Genomic DNA, 24,555 nt, shown 5'->3' with positions numbered 1-24,555 from the left:
GGTACTTCAGTAGGTGCTGTTCTTCTGATAGGCACTGGGCAGAACCCTACTGCGGCTCTCTGCTGGTTTATTTGCTCATCATACGTAACGTATTTTGGTGTGAACGCTCCTGGTACTTCAAAATGGGCGACTTGAGTGCAGGTTTTATTTGGGACCTCCTCTACACCAGGATCAGCAGATACCACACTTCCCTTGTGACATACTGATGACTTTTTTGCCATAGATTAACCTGCATTAGCACCCTGGAAGGGGATGCTGGCCAATCGGGATGCTCGGAATGTGGACTGTATTGTACAAGCACGCATTCTCAGCAGCCTGGGTAGCCTGCCCGTCCCCGCTCTCTCTTCCCCCACAATTCTTACTACCCATGTAGTTTCCTAAGTGGTTGCTTAGAGTGTGGTTTTTAAAGAAAGAAACGTACTTGTGCTGCAAAGCGTCCAGCCGTGCAGTGCTTTTCTGGAGTCTGTTTTCAATGTTGTGGACTTGGAAACCGCGTGCCAGGCCGCACAGAAAAGGTACGTTTATGTTTCTCATTTATTTTATAAAGACACACCATTAGCACCTTTGTGTAGAACTACACACGTGCTCATAGCGTTATGACCCTTTGCGGCGTGCCGACCCTGTCGGTAATGGCACTGCTCAGGCCTTAACTTGGGCCGCTGGCCGTTACCAACAGGGTCGGCCCACTACCGAGGGACATAGCGCCCCATTGTTTGACTGCTCAACTGCTATCCTTCCAATAGTAGTACCCCAGGATAAAGCATGAAAAACAGTGTTTTAGGTTTATTTGTGCCATTCTTGTGTAATATCGTCCTTTAGAAGACCAGGAGCGCAATCCAAACCATTTGTTAAAAAGAAACATAATTTTCCAACACAAGTTAGATAGAATGTTACAAAAATGAAATTTCAATTGTTTTATGAAAAGTAATCTTTAAAATGGATGTGCCAACTGCACCGAGTACGAATTTCTTTATGACCTATAATGTTTGCTGAATTATTCAAGTGCTCAGCGTGACTGGATGTGAAGCGACACTCTCGCCAAGAATATATTCCTGATGGGATCAATCTCACCACCTGACCTTTTAAATATTACATTATGTTCGATAGTGCACAATTTAGCGTTTCAATCTTCATTTTTATAAATGAATACTACTTATGTTTAACAACAATATCGACAAAGCCTTACTCATCTTCTTTTTAAACTCCAAAGTATTAGTTGAACTGGGAACATTAAAAAGATGAAACCAAGAAATGACGGAAGTTCAGATTGCAGAGGGAGTTGCTGAAAGCCAGGATGAGCAGCATCTGGGCAAAAGTGAAGCGGTTATCCGATTTATTACAAATAAAAAGGGACAGATGGAGGACAAGTAGTGTAGGCTCCTCCTTCATTATGTAAGGGAGGTTTGGAAGCGGTGCTCGGTTTAGGAAGAAAAACAGCGAACATCATCTATTCAGATAGAAATCGACAGATCCTGGCCTTTAGAAGCCACCCAAAGAAGAGGAGATACTACATTTGCTAAATAACTCATTGATTGTTTGCATAACACACTTTAAAACTTTAAAATATGTGTTTCTAGCTTATTTCATGGTTAAAGAGTCTCAGTGGAAGGGTGGTTATTAGCTTTTCTTGTAATGGGATTGGGGTAACAAAGCAAAGCATCAGACATGAGATGCAACGTTGTGCATTAAGCAAATAATGAATACTTTTCAGACCCATGTGCTGGTTCATAGAACCCCATTTATGCGCTGCATCTCTGTCAGGCTGAGCGGTCCTGTGTCCGCGGAAGCTGCTGAACCCCCGACAATCCCCCTGAAATGTAATTCCCAGAACTAGATATTAATTCAGCTCTGCAAACTACACCCCAAAGGGAAAGGGGGAAGTGGATAACAAAATAACACCAGGCAGACTGCGTCAGGGCTAACCAAGGCTAAACCTGCAGAGGATATAAGAAAAAAGCAGATACAAATCCTTTTATCACTTACTTAACCTTTAGAGTTGGAAAGACTTTAAATCCTTAACTAATATAGTAAGAATCACACCTGGTTCTTCTCTTGAAATTTCTTAGAGAAGCTTTTAAAGAAGCTGAAAATCTCTCTTACTTGAGTCTCTTGAAATTCACAGCAACTTCTTATTTTGGGCAAACCTGGAAAGTTTTTGCTCTTTGCCTTTTTTCCAAAATTCACTAATAGTCCAGTTAAATTGTCTTTAATATTTTCTTTCTTTTTCTATCAAACTTTTGTTTAGTTTCCAAAACCTTTTCACAATTCAATTGAGTTTGTGAAGTCTTGAAGAAACACGTGTTAAGCACACACGCAGATGATCTCAATGCTGAAGATACGCACGTTGAAAACTTCCCGCGCTGAAGAACACGCGCTCTGTAAGAAAAGTCCACGCGCAGAAAACACACGCGCTTGTAGTCAGACGCGAAGCAGAATTCACGCACAAACGGATTCTCGCGCAGATAACGCACGTGCTTGTAAACACACGCGCAATTGAGTTCTCACGCGACGAACAGCTTCTCGCGCTAGGAAGCACACGCGCTGGAAAACACACGCGCAATTGAGTTCTCACGCGACGAACAGATTCTCACGCTAGGAAGCACATGCGCTGGAAATCACACGTGCAGTTTAGTTCTCACGCGACAAACAGATTCTCGCGCTAGGAAACACACGCGCTGGAAAACACACGCGCAATAGAATTCTCTCGCCGAAACAACGCGCTTAAAAACACACGCGCTATTTTCACTCGCACGCGCAAGGTTCAACGGTTAGTTTCAGATTACACGTAGTACGTGTTTAACAAATAGCGTTCACACGTTAACCTCGCGCTAAATCTCAAGGGCACTTAAACAGTTCACAAATATAAATTCAAAGAAAACATTTTACAAGTTCTCACTAAAATGTCTTTAAGAGAAAAAAAGAGCGGCAGTCTAATTATCTCTTAACAAAGTCACTTATCTCTTGAACGATTTCCTAAAGATCTTCAGAGTTTCCTGTCCTCAAGTCACATTCCTGACAGCTGAGAACTTCTCCTGAAACACCCAAGAAAGTAGCCGCTCAACTGCTAGCACCTGAAGGATAAAATCCACCAGGCCCAAGACTTAAGCAGGAGCAGCCACTACACACGTCCTCTCAGCTGGGGCTTAGATGATGAAAGGCAAAGAGTCACAGTTTAGAATGTTCATTGTTGTTCAGCAGTGTTTTCTAACCAATCAGAGCTGTCACTGTGAAACTCCATTTTGCCTTGGGACAGAACCAGGATTCTGAATCAGGAAGTTAAGGCCAAACAAACTACAATAGAAAACTTCCCACCCACACAAGGCTAATCTAAAAAAGGATAATAAAAGAGAAATAATGGGAAAGAAACTTGAATAAGGGAAAATAGCCTGAATAGGGAAGGAAACCTGACAATCTCCTTTTGTTAACTCCTGTGTGTGCAGAAGGTCTTCCAACTTTCTAGGTGGGTTACATGAATACGTTGAATTGGTTCAAATCTAATGTATTGCGTTACCTTTCTCATGAACTACCACTTTCACAACAACTCCTCTCTAAGCTCTGGCCCAACCGATCTTGGTGTTGGAGTAGCCCTGATCTTTCCTTAGTGGGTCCCTACCTCTCTCATATGCACCCAGCCTTACTGCCCCTTTGAAGGCCTGGTCTGCAAGCTTGACGTCCCTCCTACCCTCTTTCACCCTTGCCCCCAGGTCCTCTCTCTCTTTTCCTATCAGAATGGGCCGATTTCACCTCCCCTCTCCTGACTTCTACTTCTAAACCCCTCCTCCCTGGTGACTTCACCCTCCACCTCAACTCCACTGTCACTGCTTCCACTCTCTTCCATGATCTCTGTACTTCTTTCCCTCACTATTTTCCCTTCTTGGCCTACCCACTCTGCTGGATCCTCCCCCCACCCCTTTGTTGGTAAAGGGACATTCACCCTTCCATTGAATAAGAACCCATGCAATTATGCAGCACACGCAGTCCAATCACCACTGAATCGAGCGAACAGAGAAAACCTCTGTATCTCTGTTTGTATTGTGCTGAATCAAGGCATTCAGTCAGAACCTGTCCCAAAACAGCTGTTACTCTGGGAAATGCTGGAGCTCACCCCGAGTACGGAATCTATGGGCAAGCACTAATTCTAACGATTCCCTCTACACTCCATGCCCAGCCAGTCTGACCATCTGTTCACTTGTTTGATCGCTTTATAGACACTGGCAGACCAGAAGGAGACTGACTCAAAGACCTCATTCAAAGATGTTTATTGAACTAAAATTAGGAAAATGTCTTCTATTACTAAGTGGGATTCCCCCACCTGTAAAATAAAACTAAGGGTGCTTGTCACCTGTCAAAACCAAAATGAGTCCGCCGTCAAAAAAAACTATCCACCCCGATCACTTTTAGAAAATATAAAAATCAGCAGGAACAGTAGCCTTCCAGCTTCATCCGCCCAAGCTTAATATTTCATTAAATCAAAGTTCTCAGACCTCTTTTCAGGCTCCTAAGTCTTTAAACACATTAAATGGCTCAAGTCCTTTAAGGGGAGGGATGATTCCCTTAGACCTTTTCCACCAACTTAGTTTTTTTTCTTTCCACTATTTTTGTGTCTTGAATAGGCTAATTGAGCCCTCCAGGTTACCTTTTTTTCATATATTGCACAATGTCACTGTCTCCCTTCGGCTCTCCAGACCCCTTTGGACTTCTGATTTGCATAACTTTTGTGATTGTATTTTAGGCCACTGCCATTGTCCAACAGTCGGATTTCTAGGGCTCTCGAAACCTGTGCGTTTTATCACTCAACTTGCTCTTATTTCTCTCATCTGGTTCAGCTCGCCTCCCTCCACCCTAGGAAACACTGGTACCTTCTGTCTTTGGATGTGCTCCAGCGCACTGACGTCTCACTGTGGATGTGGCAGTTTGTCCCTTTCGTTGGCTTCTTGTCGGGTAAGCGCTCTCTTCTCCTGTTCTGCCTGGCTCAGCAGTTTCTGAGCTTTTCACACTGGAAGCAGATAATCCATCCCTCTGTTGCTCCCTGGCCTCGCTGTCTGTTTGCGGGGCCCCAGGCCCACCACAGCTGCAGCGTTGTCACTCTACCAGGTGAGAGTGTCATTCTTCCACCTCCATTTCGACAATCTTGCCCTTCTATGTGCCAGGCTTCTGGCGTTTCTCTCTCATCTCATTTCTCGATACTACTGCTGGCTCTGCAGTGCAGCGTGACTCTGCCTTGCCAGGATGTTCTCATGTCAGAGGTTCGCTTCTGCATAGGATTCATCTCTCTGCATTCATGTTTCCTCAGCTCTTCATTCTCACTGTTGTATTTAAAAAGATTGTGTTGATCTCCATCAGCTGCTGGGTTTGAGAAATTCCAGCATTACCTTCAACAAAAGATATGGGAGCAATGTTAGTATTTTTTGGACACTCATCCGTCTTTTCTATTCCCATGTATACAAACCGGGTATTCTTCATAGGGAGTTCTGTATAGGAATGGGAGTCCTTGTCCCCTAGAGGGGAGTCCCTCCCAGTGAGGTCCCACTTTCCCAGACCCCTAAGGATGGTCTCGCTTAGCATGCTCACCTCCTTAGCCTCAAAGAGGCACAAGACCAGAACATGGGAGAAAGTCCTTGACCTTATTGGTAGTGGAGCAACTGGAAACTTAATTGACATTTCCTTTTCTCACCAAAGAGACATTCCTATGAGATCTAAAACAAAGACCAAACCCATTTTGTCAGTGGATGGGTCTCTTTTCTCCGGACCAATTTCCCTGCAGACAGAAACCTTGTTGTTGGTTTGTGCTCAGTACCATCTAGAGACCCTCAGTTTCAGCGCTATTGCAGCCGCCCATTTCCAATTGATTTTGGGTAACCCCGTGGTTAAAATATCATAATCTGTTAATCGACTGGAAACATCAAAAACTCACTTTCCAGGTATCACAATGTCCATCTACGTGTTCCAACTTTCCAAGTCCGGTATCTACTAGAGAAGAAAATCGGGCTGAGACTGTGCCTAACTCGGAACATACACAAATGTGCCATGATTACTCAAATCATTCTGCCTTCAGAAAATACTTGGATTACATGCATGTTTTTGATCCTAAAGAAGCTGGCGAGCTTCCTTGGCACAAGAATATGATAGTTGCATTGAATTGCTTCTAGGAGCCAAAATTCCATTCAGATGGACCTTTTCTCTTTCTGAGAAAGAAAATGTGATCCTAAATCAGTATATTGAACAAAACCTTAAAACGGATTTATTAGGCACTCCACCTCCAAGGCAGCATCTCCCATCCTCTTTATTCCAAAGAAGTATGATTCCGAACTCTGCCACTGTGTGGATTATCCGCAATTGAATGCAATAACCATAACAAAGCTACCCCATATCTCTATTACAGGTCCTTTTAGATCAGGCCAGGGAGAGCCATATATACACCAAATTGGACTTGAAAGGCACCTACAATCTAATCCAGATTGCTAAGGGGCAATGCTGGAAGGCCGCATTCAGAACCATATATGGACACATTGAATATTTAGTCATGCCTTTCAGATTATGCCCCTGCTATTTTTTAATATTTTCTGAGTGACAGTTTTTTGAGACATCTTGGATGTGTTTGTCGTAATATCCCTCGACGAGAACCCCCGATTTATTTTCCATCCTAGAAGTCCTTGATAGTCTCCGAGCCAGCAGGCTGTATGTGGAACCCTTAAAATGTGAATTCTATATAAGGTGCATTGCATATCTGGGATGCATTATGACCCCTGACTGCATTAACATGGATCCTCATAAGATCTTTACTGTGACAGAATGGCCATGCCGTGGTCCCTTCAACAAATTGCAGAGATTCTTGGATTTCTCCAATGTTCGTAGAAGATTCATCCCTCAATGCTCTCCGATTCAACTTTTAATTGGAGACCTCTTTTAGGAGGAGCTGAACACGCAATCAGTCTTTGCTCATTGCAACTTGAGGTTCCTTCATATGGCACAGTCTATAGATCAACGACCAAACCGATGGATCAGTTTCTTTTCCAGATTTGATTTTGTTCTCAGTTTCAAGCCACAAAACCAAAACACTATGGAAGATGCTCTCTCCCGTGCCTACAAAGAAATGTCTGATGAAACTGAAAGGATTCCTTTTTTTTCCCTGCATCAGATTATTTCAGCAACCCTTACCATCATTGTTTTCATATGATGACCTATACCCCTTCCTCAAGGAAAATCTTTTACAACAGTCTCCCTCATAACAGTGAAGAACAAGGCATGTTGTACCATAATCAAATATTGTGGCTACCCACAAAAGAAAGTCAACATACTTTGTTAAGTTGGTGTCATGATCTCCCTCGGTGTCCGGAAAACCTTGGAAAAAGTTCATTGATACGCCTGGAGGGACAACATGAAGGAGGATACTGCTGACTACATCATGGGATGGGTGGTTTGTGCCAGAGCCAAATCTCTTCGACAAAGACTTATGGGGTTATTGCATCTCTTATCCCTTCCGATAACAGACCTGTTCCATGGACTTTATCACTGATTTACCTGAAGAAGACGTACTGTGTTTTGGTTCAACTCAAGCTAGGTTTTTGAACCGCCCATCATTGTCTACAAGTGGCTCAAGACCATGCTCGACTCCAAGCTGACAAAAAGAGACGGTCTGCTCCTATGTACAAAGAAAAAGATTCTGTTTGGTTGTCTGCCAATCCTATCAAACCCCCGGCCTGTAGTAAGAAAACCAAGCCCAGTTATATTGGTCCATTTAAGATTTCATTTATCATAAACCCAGAGGCTATGGGATTAAAACTGGCTTCCCGCTATGAAATATACCCAGTGTTTCACATCTCCCTACTCAAACCTGTCCAATCGTCTTTAGTGTATCCCAGAAAATTCTCCCAAAATATACCTGCCGGCACAATGTGAGTATTGAGTTCAGAGCATCATTGATTCCTGACTTCATAAGCGTTTGTTACAATATCTGATTCACTGGAAGATATATGGGGTGGAAGATAGATCCTGGGTTGCATGTATATTTGCCCAATTCCATGGTCCGATTTCAAGACAAGTGCTTCCCAGGAACGGGAGTCCTCGGGGAGCATGCTGCTAGGATTCCGAAGTTGGATTCCCCGCCTCCACCTCCTACCGGACTTACCTTTTGCAGTGTCGGCTGGGGTCTCTTCAGACGACAGGGAGGACTACGAAGCCCACAAGGGGTTTGTGTTGGAAACTTTCAGTCGATTCGGGAAATGACTCCATGCGTGACAACGCAGATGGGTCCTTTTTCTAATCTGCGTAAGCACGCACCGCGGGGAGTGTCCGAAGTCAAAGGTGCATAGAAGGGGACTCAGAGCCCTATTCTCTCAACCGTCTTATTAGAGACCCGCATCCCAGCTGTGTAGCTTGCTCTGGGAACCACGCTATATTTCTGGATCCGTTTTTTATCTTGGCTCCAGTATTTTTAGGTAATTACCCTTTCTTGGCTTCTTTCTATATTGATCTGCACTCCGGTATATCCTGTGTTGTTGACTTCTAATCACGCTACACTCCAGATCCAAAGCTGGGCTTACAGAACACCCAGGCAAGACCTTTATCTTAAGAGTGTACTGGCAATACCCTGTTTCCTTCCATATACTTCATCTCCATTCTGGTTTCTCCCTATGCAGATCCTGTGTGCCTATTTTTAACTCACATTGGTACTGATTGGGTGAGCTTACCAATAGCAATGCGCCGTTTGATAAAGATGAAAAACAAAAAGAGAAAATCTTGACGAAATTTGTTTGTAGTTTTTAAATTTTCTTTAATTCTGAATTATGAAGTTTGTTAGCCTTTACGGATGACACGTGTTTCGGCAAGTTTAAGTTGCCTTTTTCAAATCCAGGCTGAATAAACAAGAAAAAGAAGAGAAGAGAAAACAACAAAAAATATATAATAATAAACATCCAAATAGTGAAAAAAGACCACTAATAGTCCAACATAAACAACAGTCGAAATAAACAATTGATGAAACATCAGTGGAAATATGTTGGGTACTGTGTGCCTGCAAGTAAGTGTGAATTCTATTTCCATCCAGTGCTAGATTAGTCCATACTGTAAACTCTGACACATACAGATGCAAGCGCAGCGGGTGCGGGAGGGCTTGAAGGGAAAACCGGAGAAAGATTAATGCAAGGTGCAGGTTACAAAATCTGGAAAGTTGTGAATTAATATAGAAGAAAGTAAAAATAAGAAAAAACGACCAACAAAAGGAAATGGTCCATTGGTGTGAGAAATGGAACATAGGACATAGTCTTACCTATGTTCAGTTGCGTTCAATAACAGCATAATGCAGAAGAAAATACGTCATGGGTTCAATCCCACCTGCATTGGGAAATAGCGAAATGGCCCCTTTTAGCATATCTAGTTTCACAGAGGCAAGGGTATGACAAATCTGGATTGTGAATAATACAATAGATGGCATCAGAAAAATCTGGTGCCTGTGAGTCTTGACAGACGAGTTTAATGAATATTGGTCTGACATAACATTTAGGCAAAATTCCATTAAAGATCTAGGCAAAAGCTGCTCTAAAGTGGAGTTAAAAGAATGCCGTGATTTGTTGTCATTTCAGTTAAGTACATGAATATAGCACTGAGACAGACAATAATCAGTCCATGCCGAATTCAAAACAAATATAGCAGTAAAACACTGTGTGAACACGTGCGCATATTAGGCCGACACGTGTGGCCAGGGACTTGCGCAATGCAGAAAAAAGGACCCCCTGTTATGGGTGGACTGCAAGTGAGGTCTTACCTCATGGAAATCTGTCCTCCGTACGCCGGGCGATTCTCGTACACAGAGATGACTTGAGTGAATCATTATAAAGTCCTTCATTTGTTTTGTGGACGGCGGCCATATTTTGGGAAGCAACGGACGTATATTCAATAGTTTAAATGGGAAATACCCAGTATAGGAATGGTAACGAATAAAGTGATCCTTGCCTCGTGAACTTTATTTTAATTTCAAAAAGTGGAAAACTGTGATAATTGTCTGGCGATTTGACATGGAGATGAAGCACCATGAGGTCCAAGTCAAAAGGGGGGTTCCGATTTCTATAAAATTATTCAAGAGTAATCGACTAATTGCTGTGCGTCCCTGGATCTCTACCATCTTGGAAAAAGTATTATGATTCAGCTTCAGGGTTTTCACCATGTTAGTGACTGGGTGGAAATGGGCAGGCTCAGACTTAATTCCTCCAAGACAGAGGTACTTTTGCTGGGCTCCCATTACCTTCTGCAGAATCCGGCTAGTCTTCCTGCACCCTCTGCTCTTCTGAGCCACTTCCCCAAATTTGCGTAACGGGTAAAATAAACTGTGTAATATATGTGCATCTCAGCTTGAGATCACATATAAGTGTGTTTGTCAAAAAATGTATTTTTAAGATAATCAATTTAGGGCAGATACTCGGGGATCTCCCTAGCAACCTCCATGGTGGTAGGAGCTCTTATTAATAAAGGATTGATAGTATCTGCCCCGACCAGCTTAAGCGATTGCTATACGTACAGGACATCACCACGAAACTGAGTTTTGGGCTTCAAAAATGTGTCTCCATCCTTTCACTGCAAAGTCAACTGCACTGGCTGCCTGTCAAAAGGTGTATTTATTTTAAGCCTAGTTTTCAAATCTTTTCATGGTTTGCGCTCCATGACCCTATTTTGTTGCAGAAGTTTCTCGCTACTATCTACCGAGGCATTTGCGCGCTTCTGTGACCTATCTGTTGTTCAAACCGCATTTCAGTTTCAAAACCAGCAGCAATAGAGCTTTTCAGCACAAATTAAATTCCGCAGGAGACCCATCTCCTCTAAATTTCCATCCTTCCGAAAAGCAGTAGAAGCAGCCCTCCTTAGTCCTGATGTGTTTTGGTTTCTTAGGTTTGTTTTGCGGCTCATACTGTTGTCTTTGCTTGGAGGTAATTCAGTTTGCCTTGCTTGTTTGTCCTGTACCTAGTCTAATAAAAAAGCCCAAATCAAAGAGGTGGAAATAGTTGTTACTTTCCAACTCTTGTATCACATTGAGCAGCACTGCCTCCTGGGTGATTACTAATCGAGGAACTGCGATCACACTCTAGCACATGTGGCATAAACTGCTGTCTGCATGGTCTAGGGGCAGGCGTTTGCCTTGACAATTGTAGACCCATTGGAAGCCTTTGACACTATGGATCATGTAATTCTATTCTGACAAGTTGAAGAATTGATGTGCATCTTTGGCTCTCCTGTAAACTGGTTTAGATTTTTCTTGTCAGACAGATTTGAGATTTGCCCCTTTCATTTGACATACAAAGGAGATTATGCGCGGTGTTCCCCCAAAGCACCTCATTTATCCCGGATCAACTTTTTTAAAACCATTTTTATTGGTTTTAACAACAAGCACAACCACCAAAACAAACCAAACACTGAATTCCAGTCTTAACATATCTTGTATCATGTTTTAACCACTGTTGTCCCTCCCCTCCCCCCCCAAGCTTACTCTCCATCACATCCTACAGCTTTCGCCTCTGGGGGTATCCCCCTCCCCTCACCCTCCAGAGTCCTCATCATCAGGGACATTTGAGACAGAATCTGATAAGGTAGCTACCAAATGCCTCCATGCTCTCAATGTGTCTGCTTCCTCGTCCCCTCCCCTATTGGCCGCTTCACTCCATTCCACTGTTTCCGCTTCCACCCACTTCTGGAGGTCGTGCCACCACACTTCCACTCTAGGCCTATTGGTTGCTTTCCACCCCATGGCGATTCTACGCTTGGCCAGTATGTAGGCCAGGTCCTTGAGTTTACTAACATGTGCTAACCTACGTGGTCTAGGGAATCCTCCCACCATGCGTGCCCACAAAGATTGAACCTCCAGTTTAATCCCTTTCCTCAGATAAGAGGTGGGCCACCTCACCCCAGAATTTGCTTGCCTCAGGGCATGCCCAGAACATATGTAGCATTCCCGCATCCTCCTCATCGCATTTGGGGCAAGTTTGTCTCCCAGCATTCTTGAACCTTGCAATCCTCTGGGGCAGGGAGGGGGCGGGGGGGGTCAAGTACGCCCTATGTGTGACATACAACTAGATTTGTTGCAGCTGCATATTTCTATATACCTTTTTATGGTATCTCTGGACCCTCATCCACAGCCCATCATTCATGACTTCCCCAGCCTCCTCTTCCCAGTCATTTCTCAGTTGGGGCACCTCCTTCCCCACCCTTGACATCATTAGTTCATAGATTCGGAAGACCTCATGACCACCATCTGACCTATCGTAAACTTTCTCTATGGCTATATCGGGCGTATCCTCTAGCACTATTTCCGACCATGTATCCTTTATATTCTGCACCAGCCTAGTATAGGCAATGTATTGTCCCCGATGTAGGCCAGTATCTACCATCAGTGCAGTGAACTCCACTGGCTTCCCGTCTCGCCAGATATCCACTAACGTGGCTATTCCAAACGGTTCCCACTGCTTGCGAACTATCTTCCTCAATTTCTCGTCAACTCCTTTCAGCGCCACTAACGGCATTTGTGGGGAACACTGAGTCGGGTTCCCCATGATCCGACACGCTCTTCACCATATCTCCCATCCCAGGTCTAACAGTCCCACCTTCCTGTCCTGCTGTTGCTTCGGCACCCATATCCATTCTTTAAGAAAGAACAGGCCACACTCGGCCCTCAACAATCTGGACTCTGATGTTGAGTCTTCGGATAACCATCTGACCACATATTGTAGCTGACTGGCCAGATAGTAAACCTCGAAGTTGGGCAATTTAATGCCCCCTTGGTCATATGTGTTCTGAAGCTTCCACAAAGCTGTCCTGTTTCTAGTATTGTGCCATACAAACCCCCTACACATGCTTTGAAGCTTGACAAAGAAGTGCCTCGGTATCATGTATGGTATATTCCCAAAGAAGTGCAGCAACCTAGGTAGCGCCACCATCTTCATTAACGCTACTCTCCCCATCATGGCCAAGGGGAGCTTAGCCCAGAACCTCATACTGTTCTCTAAGCTAGCCATTGCCTTCTCGGTGTTATGCTTGAATTCAGACTCGACTGTATGATATACATCCAACACTTCCAGTATATATTGCAGGTTCTCCTCCGGGTACTTTACATATAGCAGCATATCATCAGCATATAGTGATATCAAATGTCGCCCTCCCCTTGTGATAATCCCCACCTCTCTATATTGCTGTCTCAGCTATATCACCAGAGGCAAGATAAACAGCATCAGGGACCACAGGCATCCCTGTCTAGTACCTCTACTAAGCTGCCACCAGTCTTGACCTGGGCTAGGGGTGTGCTATATAGCAGCCGTGCCCATCTCAAGTATGTGGGCCCTACCCCATACTCTTTCAAAGCCGCCAATAGCCAGGGCCACTTGACCGAGTCGAAGGCCTTCACTGCATCCAACGAGACTAAAGCGACCTCCTGTGGGTCCTCTTGCGTCTGTCCTATAACGTGATATAGCCTCCTAAGATTATCCGGTATACTCCTGTGCGGTACATACCCAGTCTGATCAGAATTAATGAGCTTGCTAATGACCGGTCTCAGTCTGTTCGTTAGCACTGCCGTGAGTATCTTACTATCCTGGTTTAGCATTAATAGCGGTCGGTACGACCCGCAGTCTGTGCACGCTTTGTTGGGCTTGAGGAGTGGGACAATGACCGCCTCCCTCAGCGACTTAGGCAGTACGCCTTTGTCTAGCGCTTCATTAAGCATGGCTATAACAGTGGGGGATCACTTTCGCCCTGTAAGTTTTCTAGAACTCACTAGGGTGTCCATCCGCACCTGGCGCCTTACTAGTCGGCAATGACTTAACCACCGCCTCTAGTTCCTCTTCCGTGATTGGGACCTCCAGGGCCTCTCTCTCTCTGCAGTCCCTAGCTTGGTAAGGTCAATATCCGCCAAAGTTTCAGCCACCTCATCTCCATCGCCTTGCTCAACATCCTCATACAATTGCTGGTAAAACTCCATAAAGCCCTGTTGCCCTCTTGGCACCATCCATCCCCCGTATTGCCCTGATAGTTTGTCTGGGTGTCTCACTCTTCTAGAGCCAGCCTAGTAACTGGCCAGGTTTGTCCCCTCCCGCATGTCTCTCCACATATTTTTTATAGATCAAGTTACATAATCTCACCCAATGCTCCCCACACTCCTGTTGTAACGGTTTTTTCATCTCAGCCTACTCAGGGGAGTGCTTACCCTTTTGCATGACTTCCTCTATTTTCTTCTCAGCTTCCTGCATCTACTGTATTATTCCACCTTGCAGGCCTTTGGATCTGGATTTTGCTACCCCCCTCATCACCACCTTGAATGCCTCCCATGCTGTGCCAGCTAAATCCACACTGCCTATGTTGTGTTAAAAATATTCTATTTCCTTCCGCATATCCTCCCTGAATATGACCTCTTTCAAGACCTCAGCCGTAAGCTTCCATGTGGGTATTCGTGCCCTAGGAGACATGCATTGCCACGTTATTATTGGAGGCAAGTGGTCAGAAAGGGGTCTCGCCTTGTCAGCTCTCCTGTCAATTCTGGTGCAACAAATGTGTAATCTAACCTTGTGTGCAAGTTATGTGGGGTGGAATAGTTTGAGTATTTACTGTCTTGCGGTGGTGCATCCTCCACACATCCACCAGATTAAAGTCTTTCAATAGGGCCAACAATGCTCTGGCAGCCAGGGTGGGTTTGTTGAACTTCATATCTGATCTATCTACCTTGGGGTCAAGTGTACAATTAAATTCCCCTCCCCATATGACTGCCCCCCCAAATATGGACCAATTTTGTTATATTTTGTTGCATCTTGATTCGCTGTATACGTGTTAACAATGCTCAGCTCCCTATTTTCCACTAATCCCTTTATCAGAACCATCCTCCCGTCCGGCTCTATGGTGGACCGTAACAGTTTAAAGGGGACATGCGGTGCCACCCACGTGATAACCCCTCTGGCATATGCTGAATATGTGTACCCTACAGTGTTGCCCCCTCCACTTCCTCTCCACCAGGCTCTGTTTATCTTTGGTTAAGCGAGTCTCTTGCAATAAGGCAATGTCAATTCTTTGTCTCTTCAAATACATCATAACCTTATTCCTTTTTAAATAACTATTGAGCCTTCACACATTCCACGTCACTATCTTGAGGTCCCGCGTCCTATCCATATCCTGTTCCACCCTTCACACCCTTTTCCTTCCCCTTCCGCAATACAATATAGGTGTAAGTTCGCCCACCCCCGTTAACACCCATTCAAACCCCTCAACTCCCTTCCCACCCCCCACATCCATCCCCAACTATTGCCCAGCTCCATCCCTGGATCTCAGGCTGGCCTGCATCTAGTCCTTTTGTGGCCTACACCGGTACTTGGATCTCAGCGGGGGGGGGGACACCAAACTACCGATGTCCCAACTACACTAACTTCTAGGGGTAAGATGCCCTGATCCTGCCACTCCTGCATTAATGTTACATTATGTTGCACATTTCGATATCTGGCTCTGATAAATGCCAGGGCCATCTCCTGATCAAGTCAATAGTAGGGCCTCATGCATTACATCAGCCAAGTCCATCAGTGGTGCGACGTCGGTTCACTTACCTTGTGCACTCCGGTCCTGGCTATTCGCATCTTCCGGACAACCTTGAGCGTCGATGCCGCTTGTGGCTTCTTCAGGTGTTAAAAAAAAATTGTATTCCTGTGTATGATCTTAAGTTTCGCCGGGTATAACAGCATGCATCTGAAGCCAGCCTCTCTAAGACGTTTGACAGCCACATAGTGGAATCGTTGTCTTTGTACCAGCATGATGTAATTTGGGTACAGCGTTACCGATGCCCTGCTTATGGTTCCTCTTTTACGAAAGTACTCCAGGATCTTTTCCCTGTCCTTCTAATTTAGGATGTTAGCTATAATGGCGTGTGGCGGGGCTCCCGGTTGGGGCTGTTGGAGCTGGGCCCTATATGCCCTTTCGACCATGAATCCTTGGGTAAGCACACCCGCCCCTATCTTCTGCAAGAGCATGTTCTCCACCTAGTTAATCGGGTCTGTGCCTTGCTCCCCTTCCAGTTATCCAACCACTCGTATGTTGCTGCGTATCTTTCTGTCTTCTGCTTCTTACGCACGGCTTTCCAGGTTGTGCACCTGCTGCTGTAATATGTGCATCTCCTTGGCATTGGCCGTGCCGACATCTGTATTGGTCTTTACTTTGCTAGTGCGCTACGCCAGTGTCCTCACGTCCTGTCTTAAGAGGTTCACATCAACGCTGACCATGTCTATTTTGAGTTCCAGGGCGGTTTTCAAGTCTGGTATGGCCGTGTCAAGTTTTCTGCTCCACAAGCCCTTCAGCTCCGTTATGGCTTCCAGTATCTGGTGATCAGCACGCTGTGGGGTGGATGCTCCTCGTGCGTCCACTTTTGCCTGCGCAGTGACCTCTGGTGTGTGTGGCAGTTTGGTGAAGATGTCCAACTTGGGCTGTTTCACTTTGGTCGTGTTCCCTTTGGCCGCCATCCTTATCTCCCTCTCCATAGTCTCCTTCGTACTGTGTCGCTGTAATGCCCCTCTGGTTGCTATCCTACTCCATCTCGCGGGTTCCCTATGTGCACAGTATCTGCCTCACAGTAGGCAGCACCTGGACGCATTGTCACCTGCAACCCTTTGGTGTCAGTGCTCCGGGTCATGGGGTCCCTGCACCGGCTGAGGACTTGTGAGCCTCATGTACACTGTTCTTGGTCAAGGAACGCCACTGCAACCTACAACTCCACAGCTTCTACAATAGTTGGCCTACGTGTTACTGGCCATGCCCACGCCATGGCTAGCTGCTACAGTTCTCGTCGTATCGCCTGCTCAATCAATTGTGGTGTCCCCTGAATCGTGTCTTAGGTGCCCAGGGGGGGGTTTGTCTTTTGTCGCCCCTGGTCAGCGCACCGCTATCTCTTCAGGCTTACATGACCATTCTTCTGTATCTCAAACCAGGCTCACCGTATTATCCACACCCACTCCCAAGGCATTGGTACGTCTGCTGTGTGTTGCCGGGCACTTGCTACAAGCTGAATCACTCTCACTAGGGTAATCTGGCTTCTATTTTGGAACTGACACGCTCCGTCTGTCCTCCCTACCAAAGCCAAGCCAAATCAGCGGGTCTTCAGGTGGTGGGCAGCCACTGCTGCATCCGGGGCCTGCCACTATGTATCATCGTCTTGACTACCGGCTTGCCCCACGAGTATTGTGTGTGCACTCGAGTTCAGGCACCCACACTTCCTGGGTGTCAGCCTTGTCAGTTCAGCCCAACGTTGTCTTCAGCTATGGGGGCACCTGCCCTCACCGCAGCTTGCCAACAAACATCCGGGCTCTGGGTCCTCTTTTGGCCTTCGTTGTGTGCCGTCTCTGTGGCCCCTTTTCTTTCTGTCCTGGTGTGATCTTCCAGGTGCGCAGAGGGCAGTCTGCGCGCAGCCCCCGTGGACGCCTATGGTGCGCCCACTCTTCAATTCACGTCACCTCGGACGGGGTGTGCACGGCTTGTAGTCCTCGCCATGACACCCCAATGTTCGGGTGGCCATGGTCAGAATGCTCCGCTGGCGGCGTCAGGTTAGTTGGGCCCCCAGCCCTCCCCATGTACACGACCCCCCATTGTTTGGGAGGCCTCTTTGTAGTCCCCTGCATCCCGATAAGTCGGCAATAGGTACGCCGTGGTCCTTGCAACTGTGTTGTGCGCCGTTCGCGCTCCGTTCATCCAGTGCCACAATGTGTCCAAACCTTAAGCTGGCCTCGTGGGACATGCAGCACTTTCTGACTCCGATGCCACAATTGCCCGATATAACAAAGTATCCCAACATGTGGGACGTGCAGTCTCAGAGTGGCCCCTGTAAGGAAGCACCGCGCTCCCTTTCTTAGAGCGGTCGCAGTTCTCGTTCTTAGTGCGAGCCGAATTTCCAGCCGCATCCTGACATTGCCCTTTGTTCTTCGGAGTCCGCCATCTTACCATCAGGTCCACAGACCGAGTCCTTCAGTCCGGTCCCTGTCGTTGCCGCCTCGCACAGTCGTTCCACTGCAGATCATGTGCACCATGAGCCCCCCACCCCCCACCTTCCGACAGCCGCGGGTCTGTTTATTATTTAGTTTGAGGCTTTTAATGGTCTGTAAGTGCCAGGATGGTTCTCGGATCAGCAGGAGCTCCTGGGAAGGCCAGCCTTTTCCATGGCTGCCAAGCCACGACCCCCCCCCCCACCCTGAATCATCTTCATCATGTACATGTCCATCATGGTTGCCATCTTCAGGAAACAAGTCATCCAGTTTCACTTGTATACAGATTACTCACAAATCTGCCAGTGACTAGTAAACAGTTTAATGTTCTGAACTGTTTACAAATAGTCCCTGCCTTCATTCACCAGAGGTAGAGGTACTGATCATGGCCACAGACAACCTATGCCTGGTAGGATTCAATCGGCTGCATCCTGTGGCTCAAAGTGGGAGCTTAACCATGACATACAGAGACACAGATCTTTCATTTACCCACAGTCTGGTGGGATTACATCTGCCTTCTTTTATCCACTCATACCGTCATTCCAGTTCATGGAGTTGTGTCCAAGTTGTACTACTGCAATGGGATCTATTTTGATCTCACAGCAACTGCCTTATGCGAATTCAAAAGCATCCATAACTGTGCCAGAAGACTTACCTGAAACTTGAAATTCAGGTACCACATCACCCACCCAATGAAGACCATCTGCTAGTTACCAGTGAAATACAGCATATACTAACATTCATTGCATCATGCACAAAGCCTTTTATGGCAAAGCGCTCATTTAATTTGCCTTTAAAGCAAAGACATGCTAGCTTTAGTGCTAAAAGTTAAGAAATTGGCAGTTTATTTCAGTCAATTTGCCAGCCACTTGAAACTTACTTTTTGGCCCAAATTCCAGGTAAACTCAGATGAGCTAAATTTCTTGGATTGATTTTGAGCTGTTTCTGGCTGGCTCCTTTCACTCTCTGGAGGGGGGTCGCGACGTGGGTGCATTTGTATAGGTACAGGATGTTTGATACACTGATGAGATGGTGACGTTCTAATGTGCCATGACACTCCAGTCAGTTGTTGCTTCCCTTTATGCAGTTGAGACAAGCCAGGAAATCCGAGTAGCAGTACTGCATACTAGGGCTTCAGTGGCACTAATTACCTGCTGTAACACGTGGTGTTCAATGGCTTAGTAGCTTATGTTGGGCCTTTTCGTGGCATGTTTGGATGTTCTTTGTTTTTCCAATCCCTACCATGTTTAGTTCTGCACCACATCGTGGAACCGGGGCAATCCGCGTTTGCTCCACTGTTTTAGGGATGCCAATGGCCATTGGTTGTACTTGCATAGGTTTGCTTTTTATGCTAATACAATAGTTTCCAGAAACAGCTGTGCAGGGCAGCGATATGGAGATAATCGTTTTCTTGAACCTAACCTTGTAAAATTATTTTGAAAATTTCAAAAAGTCTGAATGTGAATGCCAAGATCGATATATCTTTTGCTATTGTCTAATTAACTATTTGTATGCTTCTGTTTTTTGTCTTATTAGGAAATGTTTTTCTAAAACATGGTTCAGAACTGAGACTTATTCCAAGAGATCGTGTTGGACGTTCCTAGCAGACATTCTTCGACTTCTACGCAAAAGAAAGAGGATTGCTGTCAAACTGTAGATCACTACTTACGGCTGAAGTGGTGCTGGATGCTCTCTAGTCATTTCCAAGATCTGAACTGATGATCGGACATATTATTCCCATTCGGAAATGAAACCCACAAAGCACGATAGTGGTTTATATATTTATATTGTAATGGCTGGCAAGGCTATCCTTCAAAGATGTACTGTTTTTACCACAATGTCGTCAGCAAACCCAAAAGTTAGTCAAAACAAACCAAGTTAATTACACTTGGATGACTTTTACCGAAGCGGTGTGGCCTATCCTATAAATGATTTAAAATGGCTGATGCTACCATATTCGAAATTGGAAACATACATATTTTATTTTCTCTAAGTTCAGAAAGAACTTTTGTGAATCCATATGATTTTCCACTCTAAACGTTCCATAAACATATTAATGCAATAAACGGCTTAGTCTTTAATCTAAATGACATTATTTTAAAGATATTTGAATTCTTGTGTTAACAACAATATAAACAATGTGGTGTTCGTGTCGACTGTGCTTCAATTCTTTTTGCCTCAATCACAGGGTAATATGCGAGACACCATAGCAGTTAGCATAACTTGACCCGTATATAGATCACATGGCCACCATACATAAGCATTTTCATTCAGAAACTCTAAAAATGCTATATTTAAGAATATAATATAATAGTGTGACATTGATCAAATGTGAATATGGCTGCCAAATGTCTATTTTAATTCTAAACAAACTGGATTCAGGCATCTGTGGCCCAGCTGCACAGAGAGAGATGCAAGGATTGGGTTAGAACAATATAAGCAATCCTACAGTGAAAGCTGTTTATGTATTCAATATGGCATTTATTTTTCTCACTAAATTATAGTTACACCATTGGTCTAAAACTTGTTCTTTAACCATTGGGCTCTGTGCTCTGAGACAGATCCAGGCATTGGGCTCCTGGTATTAAAATGCATATGTAATTGTTCACTGTCACATACGCTTTCACATTGTCAAAGTGATGAAGAGATGGTAATTTTTTCAGTTGCATAAATATTTTGGAGTCTTCCTCTAAAGAAAATCTATCATGAACACTGTTTCTCTTCACAAAATGTGAAACATTCTTATTTGGTTTGGAGAAAACCATACACTTCTTCAATAATGCTCCAATCTTCCGCTATATAGTCTCACACTCCTTTGTTTCTAAAGGCTAGACTATAAAGGCTTAGAAATAGTCACTTTGTGAGACGTTTTCAATCATTATGTTTAAGGGTTTCTATCATGACCTGCCAAGCTATGATGCATAGTGGTCAGGAAAGGTTCAAATATTGTGACTGATTAAATGTGCATCCTATCTGACTGGTTTATTAGATCTTGGTGTGACTGATACCATACTACCGTGCCATTATTGTTTTTGCCATGGACAGGGTACTGCGCACGCTCAGTGTTGCGGTGCACACTTATGTCTTCACTGAATGAACTAGTTTACCTTGGGATGCATCTGAATAGAAGGCCCTCCTGCCCCTGATGTTCCATCAAAAGCATGTTATTTGTCTGTGGCGGCAGCATCTGTATTATCCACCTGTGAGTAACCTGTGGATTCTCTCATCCTGATAGCCCTTGTACCCAGTCGCCCTTGCTCACCTTTTCTCCCTGAGAGCTGTGCCTATCATACCTGTAATCAAACCCACCGTCTCATACCTTTTCCAGATTGACAGTTACAGCTGCATCAGGAAACACAGATGGCCTCATCCCACCTCCTCTATGATGGCAGCATGGTGTTTCATGAATTTGTCATTTTTGCCTTTTCTCTTTGTTTCTGAATAATGCCCTTTTTCCCCACTTAAGGGTTCTGCTTGGTGACCAAATAGCATGCTTTATTGTCAATCATTCCACAGGATCCTTTAGAGTTGTTTTTTCTCTCTCCACAAAACGAGAGTTCCCAGAAACTATCTTTGCTCATTTTGGAAAAATAAACAACCAAAAATCAAATGGCACAATGTCTCTGCCATCACCACAAACCCTATAGAAAAGCGACTGTTTTGGGGATATATGTTCTTGTCCCTTCTTATTTGAGCAACAATAGATATCCTAAAAGAAAAATGAAGAACTGTAAACAGAGCTGTAGATAAAGTTTGTCCAAGGACTTTCATCCAAGTGCCTAAGTCTCTATTAAGATTTCATAATTTCGTCCTCGGCTTAAAAAAAAAGCTGAAAATGAGTGTGATGATTTGTGATCTAACAGTTACCATCTTCCATTGCATTTTGCTGTATTACTGCGAGATGCACGTGACTGTCAGATATACCTGATTGTATTATAAATCCTAAAGATAAGAATTTCTTTTGGAACAGGCATGTGGCTGTTCCCAATCAAAAGAAACAAGTGCTTTGCTTTCGATTTAATCGATTAGAGACCCAACTTCGGTGTTAACGTCTCAACACTGGTGGTCTTTCAAACACCTATGCCCCAACTACACACAATTCCATTTTTAACAGCAATAACAAAATCTGAGCTGTATGTACTGTTGGCAGAGAATGTTTTGGCTCATTTGACTTCAATTAGGCTGGCAAAGCCAGTCCATCTTATTGACGAGGAAAATGAATCAGAGGGACAATTGCCACAGTCAGATAATTGGTCCTGGATTTACTATAGAGTTGGTATCAAACATGATGCCTGGTAAGTGCTTCAGCTTACTCTTTTTGTGCTATTACTTTCCACAAACAGCATATAGGATGTATTCCACTTTTGAAAAATTTTGATAGAAGCTCCAAATGGGAGTTAGTTTGTAAGCATATGTAGATATTATCTCATGATCTTTATTTAGAGGTGGGTGTTCAGAGGGGAAAACTACATTCTCCTTGTTACCAACATGCCAATATGAACACTAAAAAGCAGAAATGCATGCACCAATGTTCCCCTATTTGGTGTTTTTATATATGAGAAGTTTACTTGGTACGTCTCTGTGCACACTCTTACTGTTACTGAGGTATCCATGTTCAGTTAGTATTGGTTGGAGAACCTTTTAATACCCCATTTTTTTAACAATAAAGTTAAAATGAATTTTATTAAATGCTTTGACAAAGTTTATGTTGTGCAGAAGATGCAAAAATGATTAATAATTTGCTCAGATACCATGTTAGTAACTGAGCTATAATTGAGAATGCAAAACAAATGTAAGGCGTTGGAACTTCTCTTTGAAAAGCACTTTGAAACCTAAGCTTCAGCATAAAGGGTTTTGCTCATTCAGTTAGGCCAGGTTTCAAGTGTGTGGCAAAAACACTCTTGGGAATATGAGGTCCATCAATATTAGTTATTCGAATGGTGGGGCTCCTCATTATTTATGCGATGTTCTTCTCTAATGTCAAAAATCTGAGCATTTCGCATTTTTTATTTAACTAAATTGGGGACGCATCAGCTATGCAGTGTGTTGTTTGAAAGAACTGAACATTTTGGGACGCTGATCATTGAAAACAAATGGTACAAAGGAGTAGGTTTGATCATAAGAATGTTCGTGAAAATAAAACTTTTTTAAATTATCTCTGCACTTTTTATTACATGTAAGGTTGAAGCTTTCAAAACGGATTTAAAATACCTGAGCAATAACCAAATGATGAGGTAGAGAATATAGAGGTTCTCCTCATAAACTACAAAAGCCGGTAATAATATGATGGACCCTACATTGATTTGTTTAGTAGTCCATTTTCGCAGAAAAATATGCGATACTGGGCTTTCATTGGAATAGTGTTTGTTTTACAATATATCAACAAACTACATATAATCTGCTCACGTATAATTACCAAAGCAATGTGCAAGGCATAAATTAGTTTTCAAAAATTGATTAGCAGAGTTTGCTAATTAAATGTTATTTGATTAGCAAACAGACCCATTTGATTTGCAATTTTCTACTAATATTGCTAATGTTACAAGACGTTATTTGGACCCAAGAGATGAAATGAGCAACAATACAGCAGTTATGAGTACCGCTGAAATAAGATATTAGTGAGCGGAGTCAGGCCTTGCCAATTCTTTACATTTCAGCTAGACCTACAGGTCGCGTAAATTAGTTTACCTATTCAGACTAAGAGAAATGCACTCGACCCATAAGAACGGAGGACAACACAACAAATTTAAAATGCGATTTCTGTAAAATGGTGCATGTTACTACGGACCCACCTTATGTTTGGCACACTGCTGCCTACCAGAGGCCAGCCATGCACAGGGAAAGGTTTATTTGATATTTACTGCAAACAAAGTAAATGTTAAATAAAAGTTTCAAATTATTCTTGTAAACGCTACTCGCCCTTTAGAAAATCTACTCGACTATGCGAGTGGGCGAAAAGACTTTGAGAGCCATAGATGAGTCTGTAAAATGTAAAAGGTTGGCTGCATGAATGGACACAAATAGTTACGATAAAAAAGGCTCTGAAAACAGTTTGGCCAGTTGTCTCCCACAGGTGGTAATATATAATACAATCCGAAGCATAAAGAACGCGAGAGCTCTGGGGGCTAACTACAGTGCTTGGTATTGCAGTAGATCTGTGGATGTGCAGACTGGATTGAACTACTGATCACTACTTTGCATAAGCATCTAGTTCGCTTTGTGTATTGATTATGTAAGAGGGTAAGAAAGAGACTAAGCAGAATGGATCGTCTAGCAGCCATAGAACTGGGCAAACTAGGTGGAAGATTGTAGTCTGTGGTCATCTCACTTTCAGGGTAACTGGCATAAAGCAACAGCTTGATTGGATAGAATGTCAAGGAGTATGATTCGTTCATGGGTTGAGCACCAGTTGCAAGATCTATGCAACCTGCAGGTTACAGAACAAGGTTCGTCATCAAAAGCATTTGATCATGGAACATTTTCAAAGGTGTTCACTCGTCAATATGATGCATCTTTCCCAACAAAATGAAATATAGTTGACACTATGCGAGTTAGATACACTAACATAAACATT

The 24,555-nt window shown here is 44.0% G+C and overlaps 1 protein-coding gene across 1 annotated transcript in view; it reads left to right on the top strand.

Moving 5' to 3' along the window:
- Nucleotides 1–23,136, top strand: part of UFM1 (ubiquitin fold modifier 1) — a 258,171-nt gene extending 235,035 nt beyond the window's left edge. The window contains exon 6 of the mRNA XM_069639055.1: nt 19,518–23,136. Within this exon, the coding sequence (XP_069495156.1) occupies nt 19,518–19,585 (68 nt within the window). The 3' untranslated portion in view covers nt 19,586–23,136. The remainder of the gene's footprint in view (nt 1–19,517) is intronic.
- Nucleotides 23,137–24,555: the final 1,419 nt, after the last annotated feature.

The sequence above is a fragment of the Ambystoma mexicanum genome, chromosome 7q, assembly GCF_040938575.1.
Source record: "Ambystoma mexicanum isolate Mex_15411 chromosome 7q, UKY_AmexF1_1, whole genome shotgun sequence".
Taxonomy (NCBI): domain Eukaryota; kingdom Metazoa; phylum Chordata; class Amphibia; order Caudata; family Ambystomatidae; genus Ambystoma; species Ambystoma mexicanum.
This window is presented reverse-complemented; position numbering and strand designations above follow the sequence as displayed.